Genomic DNA, 18,997 nt, shown 5'->3' with positions numbered 1-18,997 from the left:
TTCAGCACAATATTTTCAGTTAGTCTTATAAAATGGTATCTCGAAATTGTGATTTTCTTTCTAGAACTGGACAAATATGGTGGCAAACATTTTTGCATGAAAAAGATGGTAACAACGGTTTCTACAAGCCAATTTTAAAAAAGCAGCAATGAACATGCTATCCTGATGAATTTGAACGCTACTGGCTCTCTGGTGTAGTTAACGAAGCATGCAGGGAAGCTACATTTCACATCCCCGTTTTAACATGTATTTAACTTGCAGCTTCCTCACAGAGTGTAAAACACAATTGAGTAGAATGGGTGATGAAAGCAAACCATTTTATTTCACCAGATGTTTTCTCCAAATTGGTCTACCTAAGAGAGACCTACTTTACAAGTACTGGGAAGAGGAGGAGGTGCAGAAAAAGGAAGAGCAATGGTGAAAAGTTGAATGAACAGTCTACTCTTTTATGCACGCTTACGATACAAAAAGGAGGACTTAACATGTCGTCAAGTCCTCCCGGCGAGCGTGGGAGTCACCTGGCGTGGAAAATAGAAGAGGCAGCAGCCCGGGACGCTAGTGAGCAGGCAAAAGCGTACCTATCCGATCTGCCATGGACAGACCAACTGGAAAGCAGAGGTCCAGGAGTGCGAGGCAGCTGGACCGCACAGTCGAGTGAAGACGTGCAGAACAATGTTGCACAGCCTCTGCAGCACAAGGAAGAGAGGCAACGAAGAGTGGGAGGAGCCACGAGAAACCCAAAGCAGAAATCAGGAGAGCCCAAAACCGACCAGAGCTCACCGGCAGGGACTCTAAAGGTACTGCGGTTGCTGGGACGATTCGTTGGAAAAAAACAGTCGTGGAAGACTCTTAACCCACAGAACGGGGTGAGGAGGGAGCCCCTCGGAGATAAGAAAACATTAAGAGCGGCCTAAAACAGAAGAGAAGGTCAGGTCTGGGACTCGAACCCACAAAAAAGTACTTGTCAGGAGGGTGAGCCAAGTCTGGAGACAGTAAAGCTGGGATCTAGGACCCTCAAAGTGAAGGACTGAAAGTGTAGCATTGTGAAAACAAAGTGAAAGAAAAGCCAGGTGAAGGGAGCCATGCCGCCTGGTGGAGCAACCAAGTGAAAAAAGACCTTGGAAAGGGAAACATTCCCCCTGTTTGTTTGGATCAGTCAAGATACCAGGAGAAGGAATTCCTTCTCCTGGTAACCAAAGCTGAAAAGACTGATACATAGGGTTAAATGATAAGCAGTGTGCCTGCCAAAGGGAAGTGCTTGAACTCTGTTTTATGTGTTTGGAGGACAACGTTGACCTGGGGATGGGAGTTATTCCCCTAAGAAGAAGTCAAAACATAGAAGTTAATTTTTATCCCCAGTCCAGGAGAAGAGAGTCATTCTGCTTGACCAAGGTGGTCTACTTTATCTTTAGTCTACTTTTAAGTGTGAAGAACAGAAGTAGGGTTTTCACACAGAACGATGGACTATTGATTTACACAGACATTCCAACAGAACCGTTAGTGTAGTTGTCGCAGGTAAACCCCTCTTAGTAATAAGGAAAGTTAGTTTTTTTTCTTTATTTTCTTAACTAATAAATGTCTATAGCAATCCCTAGGCCACCAGTGTGTCAGTCACCTTTTTCTGCGCCCTTACACTAACCTCTGGAAGAAAGAAATCGAAGGACAAAACGGACAGGCCCAGAGCAGGCACCACATCTGGCCTACACTGAAAGAAACCTGCAATTATTCAGGAAGAGAGCCTGCGTCAGTAAAGTACATAGCGACCTATCAATACAGTTTGATTGTATGCTCCATTTTGCTCTGCTCATGCCACATGCCCACCTAAGGCACCGTGCTTTGATAAGGATAAAGATAAATCGACTGTAATGGATACACAAAAGGATATTGTGGAATATTCATCCTCAGTGCATATTTCTGCTGGGACATAAACAGCTGGATACTCCCCTCAATCTCAGTGACCAAAAAAAAATACAAAAAAAATAAATCACTCTCTTTTAGTAGTGCGAGTTTGACATTGTGAAACGCTGCACAGGTGATACTTCACCACAGTCTACTAGGTAGGGCTAAAACTGGAAAGCATACACACCTGCCTCTTGTTCATTCTCCGTAAATCTCCAAACAAATCCATTTTGAGGCCGTCCTGAAATCAAAGAGAGATATGGTGACCTCAAAACAAACACAGAGGATGCCATTTTCATTAAAAATAAACAAGCTGATCACATGCATCTTCGCAACAGAATGCCACCTTCCAGCAGAATTATTCAAAGGAGAAGGGTTTACAAATTTTATTGCATGGCAATCGTCTCTGAAAACAGAGGTGGTCTGTAAAATTAGGATGCAAACTGATTTACTTCTAGTTTAACACAAATGAAAGCAATACATTTTAAATATCAAGGATGGGATACATGGACTGCAGTGAAGAAACAAACTTTATACATGGCCACAAGCAAGATCATAGTGAGTATGTGGCAGCAAATGGCAATATTGCAGCACATAGGCAAGAAATGTCCTGACCGTCAACCATGAACGGATCAATTGTATATTTAATCAAGCTTTCATTACTTGTTTAACAATAGAGACCAGTCTTTAAGCGCAGGACGAGGATTCAAACATGTGTTGCTCTGTGTGGTCAAGCTTCCAAGACAAAAGGTGTTGCCCCTGAGCTATCCCCCTGGCACAATATAGATACATTTCAGTTTTCCATGGTAAATCAAAACCAACATTGTTGAGGTTAATACGTTCTGTGTAGCAGGTTTTGCGATCAAATGCCGGGTGATTACAGATGCCTGGGACAGCTGAACCATGAAGGGTGTAGGGGACTGCAGACTAAACAAGCATTCGTTTGCCAATGGTGTAGGAGCTGGGTTCGATAAACACTTAGAATTGCACATCTCCTTACAAGGTTAAGAGGTCAATGTGTTCTGATACCGCACACACAACTCGAGCCTTGATCTTACCTTCACTACGGTACAGGTAGTCCCATGTTGGGATTCGTATTATAATATATAAATACAAGGCCTCAGAATATGCACTTGCCACTAGACGTTGGCAACCTGTAATTTAAAATTGGAGGAGATCAAGAAATTGTGTGCTGTATGTATTTGGAGAATTGAGGGGGTAGGAGCCCTGTTATGCCTAACTAGCAGTTTGCAACTTTGAATGTTTACCTCTGATACACATGCAACAAAATGCTTTCATGGGACTGGGGGGCAGGAGGGCTTTTCCTAAAAAAGAGAGATATTGAATTTCACTTTGTACAGTATTCGCTCTGAACAGACATCCTCTCACCTTTTAGGATTATGCTCCCTGATGCAATATGGTGCCCAGCATTCAAGAAACATACAGCGCATGGGTAACCAATTCAAGTTGCGAACTACTGGCCAGCCATAAAATGTCATTCACCCCCTCAATTCTACATGTACACACAGCACAGCATTTCTTACTTAACACAAGTCAATTATTACTAGCCAATGCCTAATACGGAGGGCAGGTTTTAAGCTCTAAGCCAACCTGTGAAGTTAAAAGGAAACTTAAACGGTATCCGTGAAGCAAGCTGTTGCCGAAAAACTGTGCTGTTTCTTTCAAGTATGAGGAAGATGGTTTACTGTAGGAGAATACCAAAAGGCAGTGAAGACCGTCTGAATGCAAAGCAAGTGCTGAAACAGTGCCTACCCCTGAATCACGGATGTCATTTTGTCCATTGCAACGAATAGGGTGCACTGTGGCCACCTGCACACCCAAGAGACAGCCCTAGACATGGTGCATAATTGCGGATCGTGCCACAAACGAACCCATCGAAGATCAAGGTTGTGCCGCGAGTGCATTTAACCCAAAGACTAAGGGGGTAAGTCATGGATTATTTGCGCCAAAAAAAAAATGGGATTTGTGCGCCATTCTGCCCGCAAATCCCTGTTTAACAGATGGGGATTTGCGGGCAGATTGGCGCACAAATCCCGTTTTTTTCCGCGCAAATAATCCATGAATAACCCCCTAAATTGGGAATAACTTTAAATTGACAGCAAGAAATAAAGAAAGTTCAAGGGAAAAACTCTGCTAAACGGTGAACATGGCATGGGTTACAGAAATCTGTCCCTCCTGTACTAGAAAAGGGTAGGCAGAATAAATAATCACTGAATTCGTTTATTGTACAAAGTTTATAAAAACATGATTTTACATGAAACATTATAGTGTAAATAACCCGCAACTGTTCCAACTTTTTTCAAGTTGGCCAGAGTTTCACCTTGGAGCATCCCCCACATTGGAAACTCCTTGGGAGTGGAAAAGGTTGAAAGAAAAAAAATCAAAATCTCTAGTTCAAGAGATTAATATTTGTTGGGCTGAACCAGTCCGTTTTATTACTGAGCCTCAAAAAGGTAAATTCGTCCAGCTAATGTTGCACTTTGAACTCTGCCTGGCAATAAAACCAGCTACTTGTTAAACTAATGCGGGAGAATAAAGGAGGCCTTTCTTCCCATTTTGAATAATTCATTCATTAAGCCCACTACATTGACGTGTTTACAAGAGTCATATGCTGAAGCACAAGATGTTGTCCAAAGGCAAATGCAGGGCAGTAATCAAATATTATATATTGAATCAAATTTGGCTCATACCTTTGATGCCATACTAGATACAAACATGGGACTGGGTACCGAGAGCCTCCTCTTTAATCGGACACCAGATTCCCTATGATTATTAAAAATAAATAAAATGATTAATATTCATAAAATAATGAATACATGGGCTATACATTTGTGTCGCTTACACAGGCATGCACATTTCAGAAATGCTTATTTCATTGAGGTGGCAGGTTGCGATAAACCAGGGGGCTAATGGATCAAAACCATACTCTGCTACCAACTTGTTGGTGAGGTATGGTATGCCAGAGGTCTGGGGGTTACTGCAAGCTTGCCTGTTCAGCTCCCAGGACCCAAGAACCCTTCCCCCAGAACAAACAGAGGACTCAACCAAGGGCAAGTTAGATCTTTTGTTTATTACAAAACCCGACAGGGATCAATCTGTGGGTTATATTGACCCACCCAGATGTGCCTTACCACATAACTTGCTGCATTGGTGCAAGAAATAGTAAAAAGGCTGCGCTAACTCCTGTGCGCGACAGGATCTAAAAATTGTGTTTTTACAACCACCAAAATAATGGCTGCATCACCCTGCCACACACATTTCAGGCGGGGAGGAACAGAGTACACACCGCAGGAGTGTGCCAGTGTACTCTGAAATATTTTTCTACAAATTAAGTGAAAGAGGCAGCATTGCCTTGCTGGAAATCTCAAAATTCCCATTTAAAAATGACACCTTGTTCAACCTTAAAAGTGCTGCTTGCTGCTAAATTCATCAATTTTTTATGAAACTACTGCGATTGAAAAAGCCCTGCCATGCCCAGGATCATTCATTATGTCTCAGAGGAACCGGCCTCATTTGAATGACAGCTCCAGTCAAAAGCAATTTGAAAAAGCAACCAAAGACTCTGCTTTCACTCGCACGGAAAAGCACACATATTTTTCTACAATGTATCAAACATCAGCTGTCTTCAAAGAACTTCCAACTATCAAAGCCTGGTTAGTTTCATGTATCATTGTGCTGATAAAACTCATGCTTCCAGGAAAATGACTTTGGTTGTAAAGGCAGTGTTTTCAAAGGCAGATGGGGCTGCCAAGTTGAATTTAAAAAGAAAGAAATGTTATTAGTTGTTAACACGTGGTAAAATGTGCTGTTGCTGATTGAAGAAAAATTGGCCTATTTAAAAGTAAATTATTGGGTGAAGGCCTGTTTAATTAGCAATGTAAAGGATTTGTTGCTGGTAAAAGTACACCTATGAGCTGTTTTTGATTCCACAGATTTTGTTTAAGTCAAGATTTAAAATGAGAGAATAAAGGCTAAAACTCATAGGCCAAGGTAGCAAGCTATAAAAAAACAAACGATCTTAAACTTCCTTCAGGAAGAGAGGCAAACTATAAACTCCTAGCACAAAAAAACACTAATTGCCACCTTGAAACACTTTGAATAGACCAGGACAAAGGTATTTCACATGCTCATCTGACATTCGTCTTTGCTCCAGGCTAGCACAATAGCAGTCCTGGGACTCTCACCTGTCAAGTGTGAAGGGTAATAAAACTTTCAATTAAGAGAGAAGCCACCATCCTGCTTGAAAGAAACTGCCAGTTGGTGTTAGCTGGGAAGAATGAAAATGACAGACAATGACTCCCATTTGTCTTAAGACTATTGTAGAAAGAACCTTAAAAAGACTTATATCTAAGCTGCGGAAATTGGTAAAAATGTGGTATTTTCACAGCGTAAAGGTGGAATTGTGGGCAGCGTTTGAAAACTTGGTAGAATGTCGTGACACACTCTGGACAGAAACGGTGATATATGTTGTATTACCAGAAAAGCATCCATGATGCAAATGTCAAATTTTGTACATACATCTTTGGGGACAATTTGCATCTGAGTATACAATTGGGGAATCGTGGGCCAAATCTTTAATGTGTAAAATTACCAAAATGTGTCAGAAAGGCGAAGCAAGGTCGCACGGACTGGAGGTTTGGACTTATTTGTGCTGCACAAAATATGTAACCTTTGTATCTGATTTACTAAGAGGTGGCAACTGCAGAAATATCTTTTTGTCAAAAATCGGATTTTTGAAGGGGGCGCTGCTGCGCAACAAGATGGCCACTTAAGCAAGGAGCTCCTCTCCGGCATGAATCCTGATTGAATTATCCCCAGTTTCCAGATCGCATCGACCCACCCAAGCTACTTGCGCTGTTCCCGGAGAACATCCTGACCTTGCAGGCGAAATCCCGACCGAAATCGGACTTTCCCGGCCTGGGAACCCTGGTGGACCTTGTGACCGCAGGCTCGTGCCGATTCACAGTTCCACGAGAATCTACGAGAGCGCCGCGGCTCCCTCTTACGCTGGGCCTCGCGGTGGACGGGGCGGGACCAGCGAACTGTGGGCACGAAACTTCGTGCCACACGTGCTTTGGACATACTGTGCCCTTCCCTCCCTAGGTGGAAGGCGCTCGCACCGTTGCTGGACCGGACGTTCCCGACCCCGTCCCTTGTTCCCGAGGTGAGAGCTACGTGAGATTGGCCTGACACGGCGGCTGGATGCGGGGCACTTGTGGGACTCTCTGACTCGAATCGAACATATCCTGTGCCCCCCCCCCACGGCTGGCTCTGTGCTTCTATCAACAAATTACACCGGGTAAATTCACGCCTTCTCTCTCCTGAGCTCTCCTTTAACACGCGGCCCCCTCGCCCGGCAAGGCACAGGCCGTTTCTACACTTCCACAATGCCTGGTAAGAACGCGCCCAAGTCCAGGAAGACGGGACCGATGGACTCCTTTACAAGCTCGAAATCGTCTCCTGAACGCCCGGACCCGCAGTCTCCGGCCACACCCCTAAATGCAGAAGATACGAAGTTTGATCACTTGCTGACAACAGTTCAGAATGGTTTCCTGGCCATCAACGTCAAACTTGATGATATCGTTTCCACGATTGGCTCCCTAAAACTCGATTAGACAAGGAAAGTGCCAGAATCAGAGGCGGAAAACAGAATTGGGTCGAATGAGGACTCTACTCGGCAGAACACCCACGATATCGCACTCCTCAGAGTGGAAATTAATAAACTCAGTGATAAATGCGACGATTTGGAATCCCGATCCAGACAGAACAACATCCGCATAGTCGCCTCGCAGAGCGCTTCTGCAAAGGCCCAATGGAGTCCCGCATCGAAGACCTGTTGAAATCTCTCCTCGGGGAGGAGGCACTCTCATCCCAGTTCCTCGTCGAGCGGGCACATCGTACCCTCGCTCCACCACCCAGACCAGGGGCTCCTCCCCGCACGGTGATTGCCAAACTGTTGAACTACAGGGACAGGGACGCCATCCTCAGAATGGTGAGAGAGAAAGGACCCCTTCGGCTCGGCAACGACAACATCCATGTATATCCGGACTTCTCCGCAGGGGTCCAGACTCAAAGACGATCCTACGAAACTGTCAAGCGCCAGCTACGTCTGAGACAGGTCCCCTGCGCCCTTCTTTTTCCAGCAAAACTTTGTATACAACATGCTGGAAGAGCACACTTCTTCGAATCTCCTGCTTCAGCTTTGGCCTACATGGAGGCCTCGATACCCCTTCCGCCCGGGAGTCAGGAACTTGATCAGAACGACTTGCAACAACCCGTGTAACTTTCGTTCCTTCACATTGATCCCAGCCGCAGCCAGGACTGGTCTGTATTTGCTACTGTGAACGCTGGAAACAGGATGCAGCAGGGAGAATCCCCCTGCCTTTCAGCAACGCCGGATGAGATGCGCTCCTCCTCGAAGCAGAGTTGCTGCACTCGTCCCCTTCTTTGGGAACGTCCACAAGTTACTTCCCCACGCTCTTGTATGACATACGGAAATGGCGCAAAAAACTAACGCACTCGGGGGGCTTAAACTAAAACTGCTCACCTGGAATATCCAGTGGTTAAACAACAGAGCGAAAGCCAGCAAAGTAGGAGCCTACATTAACAGGCGCCATCCACATATAGCTATGCTCCAAGAGACTCATGCATTAAATCCCACTAACGACAGTATCCTACGACAGTGGGGAAACAATAGGTATTACACGGAATACTCCTCCCAAAACAGATGCGTCATCACGCTAATACATCCATCCCTAGGGTTCTCCACCGATAAAACTATAATTGATCCAAATGGCAGATATGTTGTGGTCGGGGGTACCATGGCTGGCAAAACATTTATTTTGATCAATACATACGGACCGAACCTGGATGAGCCAGAATTCTACACACACCTCCTTTCAAAAATTGGTCCTACAACGGAAGCCTTGATACTACGCTAGATAGGTCCTCAACTAAGCCTAGGGCTCTCACTAAAACAGCCAACATTATACACCAAGCGCAGGAGGAATTAGCCTTGTCCGATGCGTGGAGAGGGACACACCCTACAGACAGAAAATACATTTTCTATTCCTCGGTCCATGACTCTGAATCCAGAATAGATTACTGGCTTATCTCCTCCCCCCTCATCAACTCCATCAAATGCTGTGACATTCTCCCGCGCACCCTCTCGGACCATTCCCCCGTCAGTCTTAGTATATTGCTCCCCGACATCCATCGCCCTGTGCAATGATGGAGGATGCCCCCCAATATACTAAAAGACCCGAATGTGGTGGAGGCTCTATACTCGGAGATGGAGGAGTTCTTCCAACTGAATAAGGGCTCTGTGGGCAGCTGGCTTCCATCTGGGAAACATTTAAGGTGTGGGTATGAGGCAACCTTATGTCCAAAACGTCTGGTCTCCTCAGAACCGTTAGAACCGACTTGGGCAACACAGAATCAATCCTGCAATCGCTTGAATCTGCCTACAGCAAGACCCACGACAAACGTCTTTTGGCAGACATTAGTCTAAACCTCCAAACCTTCAACGATCTGGCTACCAAAGAACAACAATGCATGGCCATCTCGACCAGGGCACGCAACTACGGGGAGGGCAACAGGGCGGGCCACCACCTGGCTCGTATACTCCGCAACGACCATACCCACACCCCTATTGCGAGTATTCTAACAGATGGGGGGTTGGCTGTGCACGGGGAGGATGAAATAAACTCTGAGTTAACGGACTATTACATCAATCTTTACGCTAACCATGATAGGTCCACAGGGGACGACATGAAGTCATACCTAGGTAAGATCTCCCTCCCTAGCTTAACGTTAGAAGATAACTGGTCCCTTGAACAACTCATGACGGATGAGGAAATAGCTCAAGCGATCAAGACACTAGCAGCGGGTAAAACTCCAGGGCCGGACGGCCTAACCGCCGACCTGTATAAGGCATGCTCTCCGAAACTCGCCCCTATATTGTCCCTCGTTTGGGAGGAGGCTATGAACACTGGCTCACTCCCAGAGTCCATGTCAGACGCAGTCATCACAGTGCTCCTGAAACCTATATGCTCGGCACACGAACGCTCCTCCTACCGTCCCTTGTCCCTGATTAACACGGACGCCAAGATCTACGCAAAGGTGCTGGCCACCAGACTGCTCCCCAAAATGACCACCTTAATCCACCCCGACCAATGCGGATTTATCCAAACGAGATCCACGGCCCTGAACCTGCGCAGACTGTTCAGTGTTCTGGCACAAATTAAACCAGAGGCACAAGCAGCAGTCATTTCTCTTGACGCCAAAAAAGCGTTCCATTCGGTATCGTGGCTGTACATGTTCGAGGTTCTTCACAAATTCGGATTCGGCCTTTACCTGATAGGATGCATCAAATTACTTTATTCCTCTCCTAAGGCCAGAGTTCTAACCAACCGTACCCTATCCAATCAATTTACGCTATGCAGGGGTACGAGGCAGGGATGCCCCTTCTCACCCATCCTTTTCGCCCTCACCATTGAACCAGTGGCGGCTGCAATCAGAGCTGAACAAGACCTTAGGGGTATTAAAATGGCCGGGGTATACCAAGCAATTTCATTGTATGCAGACGATGCATTACTATATGTTCGGGAACCAGAAAAGAACCGGTCCCCTATTTTGGCGATGATTACCGAATTCACTACACACTCTGGCTACAAGATAAATACATCTAAATCCAAAATCTTTCCGTTGACACGTGCCACTGCTTGCCCCACAAACACTCATGGCCTGTCGTGGGCTCCCGATCACATTCGATACCTGGAGATTCTGGTCTCCCACGACAAGAACTCTCTCTATATAGATAACTATGAATCAACGTTACAAGCCATAGACACTAAGCTTCAACTCTGGTCCAAACTCCCCATATCTCTTGCTGGCCGGATAGCGGTCCTCAAGATGACGATACTCCCTAAACTCCTATACATCTTCTGTAATGTGGCTGTATGGCCGAGCAAACCCCTTTTTGACAATTTGCGTTCCATGGCCACCACCTTCGTGTGGAACGGTGGCACGAATAGAATGAAATGGAGCAAATTGGTGGAGCCCTATGATATGGGAGGCTTCGCCGCCCCTGATTTCGAGTTGTACTACTACGTGGCACAGGCAGACTATGCAAAGTTCTGGCAGGACCCCTCGGATAACACCCCACATGTACCCATCGAGCGTCACTCGGTCCGCCCGACCGATTTGAGATCCATCATATTTACGAAGTCACATAAAGATGATTGCAAGTTTGATCCCGCCTCCTGCACAGTTGCGGCATGGGCTGCAATAAGCAAGCGTCTGCACATAGACTGCCATTATGACTCCCAAGCCCCTCTCTGGAACTTCCCGGGCATTAAGCCAGCGTATGACATTGCCATCCAGAAAACCTGGCTACCCAAATACGAATTCACTATGAAAACCATGTTCCCCAATGGTAAATTTGTAACTCCTGAAGACTTCGCAAACACAGTGGGGAGCAGTCAACTAGCCACCCTACAGTTCCACCGAATGAAAGCCGCGTTCAAAGAAAGGTGGCCCTCATTCCCAGACGAAACCCCCCGAGCATGCATGCTACCAATCATTGTATTCTCAGGCAGGCACTGGGGTGTCCAAATTATACAACATCCCACACGAAATCATCTAACACCATCAAAGCATCGTGGGAAAAAGACATGGGTACTATAATCGAAGAGGGGAAATGGGCCAGATACTGCCTCCTATCTAAGAAAATCTCACTCAATGCAGGCCTGAGATTGATACAATTCAAAGTACTGAACAAACTACATTACACGCCAGCCAAAATGGCAAGGTTCTATAAGACCACCCCTGACAATTGCCCGAAATGCCACGCCCCTGGCGCGGATTCGTTTCATATGTACTGGGCCTGCCCCCAGATAGCAGGTTTCTGGCTCGCAGTGGCCAACATCCTTGAAGAAATAACACAAATCCCTACACACCTCAATCCACCTAAATACCTGTTTGGAGAAATTGGCAAGGCCCCGGAAAAAACAAGGAGACTATTCAACGTCGCCTGCGCAGTAGCAAAGAAATGCATCCTCCAAAAATGGAAGAGCGGCCAGGCTCCAACAACAGAACAGTTCCTTGCGACCCTCACTTATGTGAATGAATGTGAGGAAAACTATGTTAATATGATATCTGCTCCATGTAAACCAAAAGACATTTGGGCCCCATTCAGGGCATACTTAGATGAAACCTCCACAGACTCTGAACACTCGGACAATGACAGCGTGGAAGATGGGCCATGCCACTCAGTCTGCCATACGTGACCTCACTTTGTGGGTATATACGTGGACATGCACCTGATGTTATTGATTGCAGGGGGAGTGGGGTTGGAAATTTTGTAATGTGAATCTGTGTAATGTGGATGCAAAATAGACAAAGTGTACTGTGACATGCAAGCCAAAAATAAAGTTCTTAAAAAAAAAAAAACTGATTTTCAGTAAAGGAAATGTCTGTGTTTCTAGATACCGTAAAAATCACCTCATAAACAGAACACCACTTTTCTGATATCCAACCAATTGTGAGCAAGGCGGAGACTATGCCCTTACCCAATCCTATTGTTAGGAGCGTGGGTAGTGAATCCTGCCCGTGCCATATACTGTAATGATGTCATCTGGCATCATAAAGAAGGGCCCTTGACTAGCACTCAGGACACACAAACTGATTCCTATGCCGGTTTCCTGTTCCTGTCTGTTTCTGTCTTTATCTTGCATTTATCCATCTAACTCCATATCCCAACCACAAAGCCAAGCAATTGCTGATCCTGCTTCAGCTAGAAAGGAGGGTTGTTTTGCAAACACACTGCGCACAAAACGGTATGGAATGGTATGGAATTCAAATGGTTTGTGGTTTAATCAGAAAGCGATGTAGCCTGACACGTGTTTCGAGCGACTGGCTCTTCTACTGAGGATACATATTAAATGTACATTAAAGTAAAAAAGTACAAAGAAAATAAACATAATACGTATAAGAGACCCAAACACAAAGCAAAACAGTTAGGTGGTCAAAGCCAACCAATATAGATGATCATTCAATGCATAGAGTGTCAACAAGGTCGTACAGATAGGTGCATTTTGACAAGTGAGACAATTTTTAGAAACCAAAGTTATACGACCCATATGGTTTGAGTTAATCCAATTCGGACATTTCCAGAAGTTGAGGGAAAAGAAAAGGGCGGAAAAAGACAGAAATAAAAACTACATTAGCATTTGAAAGCATTGTTGGCCATGCAGTTAGTCAATGTCAGTAAAAAGACATTGTAAAGTACCTGGAACTGGAGTATCCTTTTTTTTATTTTTTTTATCACTAGAGAGGAAACATTGTGATTGAAAAAACGCTTATTAGAAAAAATCAGTTGGGTACTCAGATTAAGGTAAGGTGTGGCAAAGAAATAAAAACGCACTTACCCATGAATTGGTAAGCGAAATGCAAGAATCCACCATCCCCTGGCTTGCTTACTTCCTAGCACTAACAGCAATTTACACAATAACCTTTCCCAAGAAAACGCTTTTAAGTGACAAACCCTCTAACGGAACCTCCCATTCTAGAAAAGCATCAATAAACGCTACAGATCCAAAAGCCTAGCAATCACTCGACTCAGCCTTAATAAAGCTTTATAGACTTGCTGCCAGTGCCGTACTGGGCGTTATGGGCCCTGAAGACCAAGTGAAAGGCCCAAGCGTATGAGGGACCATAACGGCCGGTACAGCCCAAGCACAGGTTTATAGCTATTAGAACACCCTCAATATTTTATTAAATCAGAAAAAAAATACAAATGAGTTTTTCGAATATGAATAGTTTCCTGTATTTCTTCTGTTTCTTCATTGAGCCACTCCAAGGATTTATTTCCAGTGAGGTTAAATGATACCTGTATCACACACATACACACAGTGTAGGAGTAGAAGCTGCAATACTACACTCGTTTTCCTGGCTGTGGCTTTGTTTTAATAGGGTTGTGGGAGGTAATTAGCAGCGGGGGGTGCATGGAAGTATTTAAATGGGTAAAGTAACTGCAGTTGTTACTAGTTTTCAAGGAAATGCAGGGACAAAATCAGCAGTTGAAAAGCTTAAATATAATGTTGATTTGTAGGCGTGTGGTCCCATCTCTCTGACAACCAAGGATTCGTCACGATCGCTTCCGTGAGGATGCAGAGCCAAGTCAGACACGCACACACAGCAACGCGACACACCTTAACTATTGCCGGTGCCGATTCGATGTAAGCGGCTGCAAGCGGCTGCAATGTTTTCCAGGCTGTAATAGATCTGCGGGCTACACCAGTTTGTATAGCCTGCAGATTGGCCAATCAGCTGTTCTAATACTAAATAGACAATTTCGAACAAAAGCCCGATCTCATTCATTGCCTAAAAAAAGGAAAAACTTTAGCAGGCAGAAATATTTAAACGCTGGTATATGCCTGTACCTTACAGTTGTCGCGAATCCTGCAGACTGGCAGCACGAAAACCACAGCGAGCCTAGCACCTCAGATCTCTACAGACACAAAATGAACAGTGACCAAAAAAAAACATCTCCCTAAACAACAAATGCACTCAACGATAAGTCTCTAAAAGCTCTTTCTATATCACAAGAAGAACCTGCAACTCTAAAAGGTAGACAACTAGAGGACCCTGAATCTGTAACACTGTGCGACAACAGTCCTTCTGAAAGAAGCAGACAAACAGAATTTCACACAATCACTTCTTTTTCGGCGTAGTTATATAGGAAATACATTGTGTGATGTGGTGCTAAAGACTCAAAACAACCCTTTTCGTTTGTACACGAAGAAGTGAAAGGTAGGCGTCACCATGCAGTGGTTTGCTGCATGTTGGCGCCAACATGGGTCTTCACAGCACTGTTGCTTGCTGTGAATAACACTCAACCCCATACATTTAAATTAGTCATGGACTAACTAAAAAAAGGAACTGCGAATTAACAAACTGAACAAGATCAGAATTAGGGCAAACTACAAGCAGTGCCATCCAATGTTGGTATTTATTTTTTCTAGATGGATTCCAATTTGTATTTTTTTACCTCACTTTTCTTTGGCCTCTGTCCACTGAGAACAGAGTTCAATATGCACAGGAAAGAAAAACTACTTTTTCCGGAAAATGTGAGCATTGTGGGTGCATCACCAACAAATCTCAGGTATTACTGTTTGTAATTGATTTCTATGCATTGTTTGAAATTTTATAAATTGTGAATTTAAAAAACAAAAAAAAAAACAGTGCACTGCAAACCCTAACTTTTGTCTGCAACTGAACCACTGTTCGAAACCCATCATTTAAAAAGTACCCATATTTCCTTCAAGCTTTCCTGTCTATAGAACCTGGTTATTCAAGATCTAGGGGAGTAAGTAGAAAGGTTCTGTCCGCTTGATTTTTTTTGGGCATGGTTTGTACATACCCATTCTTCCAAATACACCCTGGCACTGTGGAAGGCTTAAAAGGTTAGAAATGCTAACCCAAAGACAGTGCTCAGTGTCCTTAAACATTTTGCACAAAAAGGACAAGCCTGGATGTCCTGAGGTTACTGTGGTGGTGACTGACAGTATAAAAACCTCGGTAAAATGACAAGAGGAAGAAAAGGAAAAAAAGAAATAAAAAGACAGTATTGCAGGAATTGCAAACATGGCAATTTCGCATTTCCGACACACTACCATTTCATTTTAAGGGGCCGAATCATGGAACAAATGTGCGCCGAAAATCTTAGCGCAAGGTGGCGCAAGCCTGAAAAAGCAAGCACACGCGCGCGCGATTCAAGGAAGAGCCTGCGTGTGTTTTCCACTGGTTGTGCGCCAAATCCCTGCGTGGTGCACACGGGCGCACACGTCATTGCAACAACCCGAACGGCGTGCGCGACGCGCACAGGAAAAGCGCACAACGTCGGCGCACACACCAAAAAGGGGGCGGGACACGGGGCTTAACACGCGGAATGGGGAGCAACGAGTGAAAAAGAAGGCGTAACTGGGGAAGTACTGCAGGGAAATACACGGAATGCCCACACGCACAAGAACAACTCGTATTCATGGAATCGAATACGGGAAACAAGCGCAAGCAAAAAGACGTGCACAGACGTCAACACGTCCGCCACAGGAAGGCAGGCGTAAGCGACCTCGCGCACAGTATAAAAGTGCGCGCAAACAACTAACACGTATATCCAGCTACGATGAATCGCCTGGTCAGGGAGTGGGAAGATGACCTTACATCCCCCACCCTCTGCTCTCAAGTACTGAGCCCTTTGGAGAAGATGCTCAATGTCCTGCATTTTTTGGCCACTGGGTCATTTCAGCAGACTACTGCCATAGTGGGGGGGGGTCTCACAGGCCACGCTGTCAAGCTGCCTACACCAGGTGTTGGAAATCATGACTGAGCGCCCTTCAGTCTGCAGGCACATATACATGCCCAGAACCCCGCAGAAAGGCAGGCCGTAGTCCAGGAATTTTACAGCGTGGCACACTTCCCCAAAGTGCTCGGTGCCATAGATTGCACCCATGTGGCCCTACGTCCACCTAGGGCCACTGAGCACATCTATCGAAACCGCAAGCACTAGCATTCCATCAACGTGCAGGTGGTATGCGATGTAAAGGGAATCATCACCTCTGTCTATGCAAACTACCCAGGCTCCACCCATGACAGTTTCATATACAGAATGTCCTCCCTGAGCCAGGCCCTGGAAGCTGGGCAGTATGGCAACACATGGCTCCTAGGTGAGCACAAATGCCCCTCACGCACAGACAAATACACAAACCCCAATAATCACAACCATTATCACCTCTCCAGGGGACAGTGCCTACCCTCTGAGCAACCACATGACGACGCCAATCCGGAACCCCACCACACCACCCCAGGTAAGATACAATGCTGCCCATATTGTAACCAGGGGCATAGTGGAGCGCACATTCGAAGTGCTAAAGTCACGCTTCCACTCCCTTGACCGCTCTGGTGGGCAGCTACTCTATCCACCCCCAGTAGTGTGCAGGATAATTGTGGCAGCATGTGTCCTGCACAGTGTTGCTACATGGCAGGGTGTACAGGGTGTACCGGTGGACATGGTGGTGCCCCCACATCCCCAACCACAGGCACAGGCGTTGCCCATGGGAGAGGATAGGGCACGTGGCGAGGCAGCCCGGACCCAGCTTGTGGCTACATTTTTCACCTAAGCTCCCACCCCTGCGGAGTGCACACAGGCCTGGCACATACCAGGTGACAATCGATGATGACAAAGACAGTCAATTGTCACAACCTTACCACCCTGAGAAAGTTGCCATGTAAGTGCTACATTGTGTGCATCCCTAGCTACTAAAACAAACAATTGTGTGGGACCAAAAGGAACACATGCAAGGTGTGTATCACACACCCCTGCAAAACAGGCCATCACAATCCCTGGTATGTCATCCAAACCCTCCTAAACCACATCACCCTTGTCTGACACACCATGACATGGCAAGCAATAGCAAAAGCCCAACACATTACCAATAATATGCGAAGTGACATGTGATAAATGGAAAGTGGCTTCACACAATGACTGTCATGGAATATGACTAGCCAACAACCTCCCACACAAAACAAGTCATACCCAAATGCATTCCAACAGTTGTAGCATGAACATAACAATCAATGCCTGTTCACATGCACATTGGGCAAGGCAAAATTCCTACTCCTGAATATGTGTGCTGTGTGCGTCTCCTGCAACACACTGCTCAGCACACAGCATAGTGACCAGCCATTGTGTCAGAGACACACCTTGAGCATCACATGAAAAGGACAAAATAAATAAATAAACAATCGATGCATGTACAGGATCCACAAATGGTCATAGATCATGTGCTGCAGGGACACAGTGGTCCCCAAAGGCAAACTGTGTGCACATGTGGACATGGAAGGGTGGATGTACATGTGGTGGATCATAGTGCGACTGTGTGTGTCAGTAGGGGCATGCACTCAATACATGCATGTCCAATCAAGTGACCATCAGTGTCCTCTACACATCACATGTGAACATTGCCCATGTGCACACCCCAGCATGTCAAACCACACCAATCCCCTCACACCTGAAAGGTAAACACAACACAGGAACAGGCATTGACCAACAGAACACATCATGTACATAGGACACAACAATAACAATGTCAGGGTGCCCATCACACTGTAGGCCAAGACAACTGTCCAACAACCAAACACCCTCCCTCATTCACATATCACCATGACCTACTGAACAACTGTGTCTGGGGTATGTAGCCTTCTTCCTTGAAGTCTACCTGGCCACAGGATTACCCTACCCCTTTGTCTCCATCTTCCACCTTGCATGTAAATAGTGTCCAGCACCCTTAGAGGCCACCTTGACTGGCAAAAATACCAAATCGAACATAACTCAAAAGGAGCCAAACACACAAGCCAGGCAAAAAGCCTGTAGGCAGCAAAAAACACTTGAAGAGTCTCCAGTTGATGACTTGAAGTAGCAGTAAATTTCAAAGCACATGTACAAGCACAAAGATGGAACAAACAATTTAGCACACTTAATGCTACAACATGATGTGTACCATGTTTGGTACATAATATAAAATGAGGCAGCACCAACTGATGGGTAGTGTCAATGCTCCGGTGTCCAGGCGCAGGAGTGGCACAAACCAACCACTCCCTCCGTGATCTGGGCGCCTGCAAGGTCAAACTTACACAGGCCTCTGAGACCATGGTGGGGAAGGAGGGTCAGGGATATGTTGTCTGGACAGGCTTTGGTATTCAGGATAACCGGAAAGAGGGGCAGGAGAGGGGAGTCGGATTGCGCACTCTCAGGTCCGGTAACAGGAGCAGTTCAATGCTGCAAAGACAGTAAGAGTTACTAATCTGTGTGTGTCTATAACACACACACACACACACACAACACCATACATGCCCCAAAGCAAGTAACTCCTCCACAAAGGTTATAGGTCAAAGGATCGAAAATAAAGGATCGAAACACAAAAGGGTCGAAACCAAAGGATCAAAAGTCAAAGGATCGACAACCCATACATATAATGTAAACAGGTCATACAATCGAAACAAAAGGATCGAAAGTCAA

The 18,997-nt window shown here is 45.5% G+C and overlaps 1 protein-coding gene across 4 annotated transcripts in view; it reads right to left on the bottom strand.

The window, feature by feature from the left end:
* Positions 1 to 18,997, bottom strand: part of SEC11C (SEC11 homolog C, signal peptidase complex subunit) — a 249,361-nt gene that overhangs the window by 211,822 nt on the left and 18,542 nt on the right. For 2 of the 4 annotated variants that reach the window (XM_069627067.1, XM_069627064.1), the window contains exon 2: positions 2,087 to 2,140. In XM_069627067.1, the coding sequence (XP_069483168.1) occupies positions 2,087 to 2,128 (42 nt within the window). In that variant the 5' untranslated portion in view covers positions 2,129 to 2,140. Of the gene's footprint in view, positions 1 to 2,086; positions 2,141 to 4,610; positions 4,663 to 18,612; positions 18,646 to 18,997 lie in introns of those variants that run through there. The other 2 variants (XM_069627066.1, XM_069627065.1) reach the window with 2 other exon arrangements.

The sequence above is a fragment of the Ambystoma mexicanum genome, chromosome 6p (assembly GCF_040938575.1).
Source record: "Ambystoma mexicanum isolate Mex_15411 chromosome 6p, UKY_AmexF1_1, whole genome shotgun sequence".
NCBI lineage: Eukaryota > Metazoa > Chordata > Amphibia > Caudata > Ambystomatidae > Ambystoma > Ambystoma mexicanum.
Note: the sequence above shows the minus strand (reverse complement) of the source record. Positions and strands in the feature narration are given on the sequence as shown.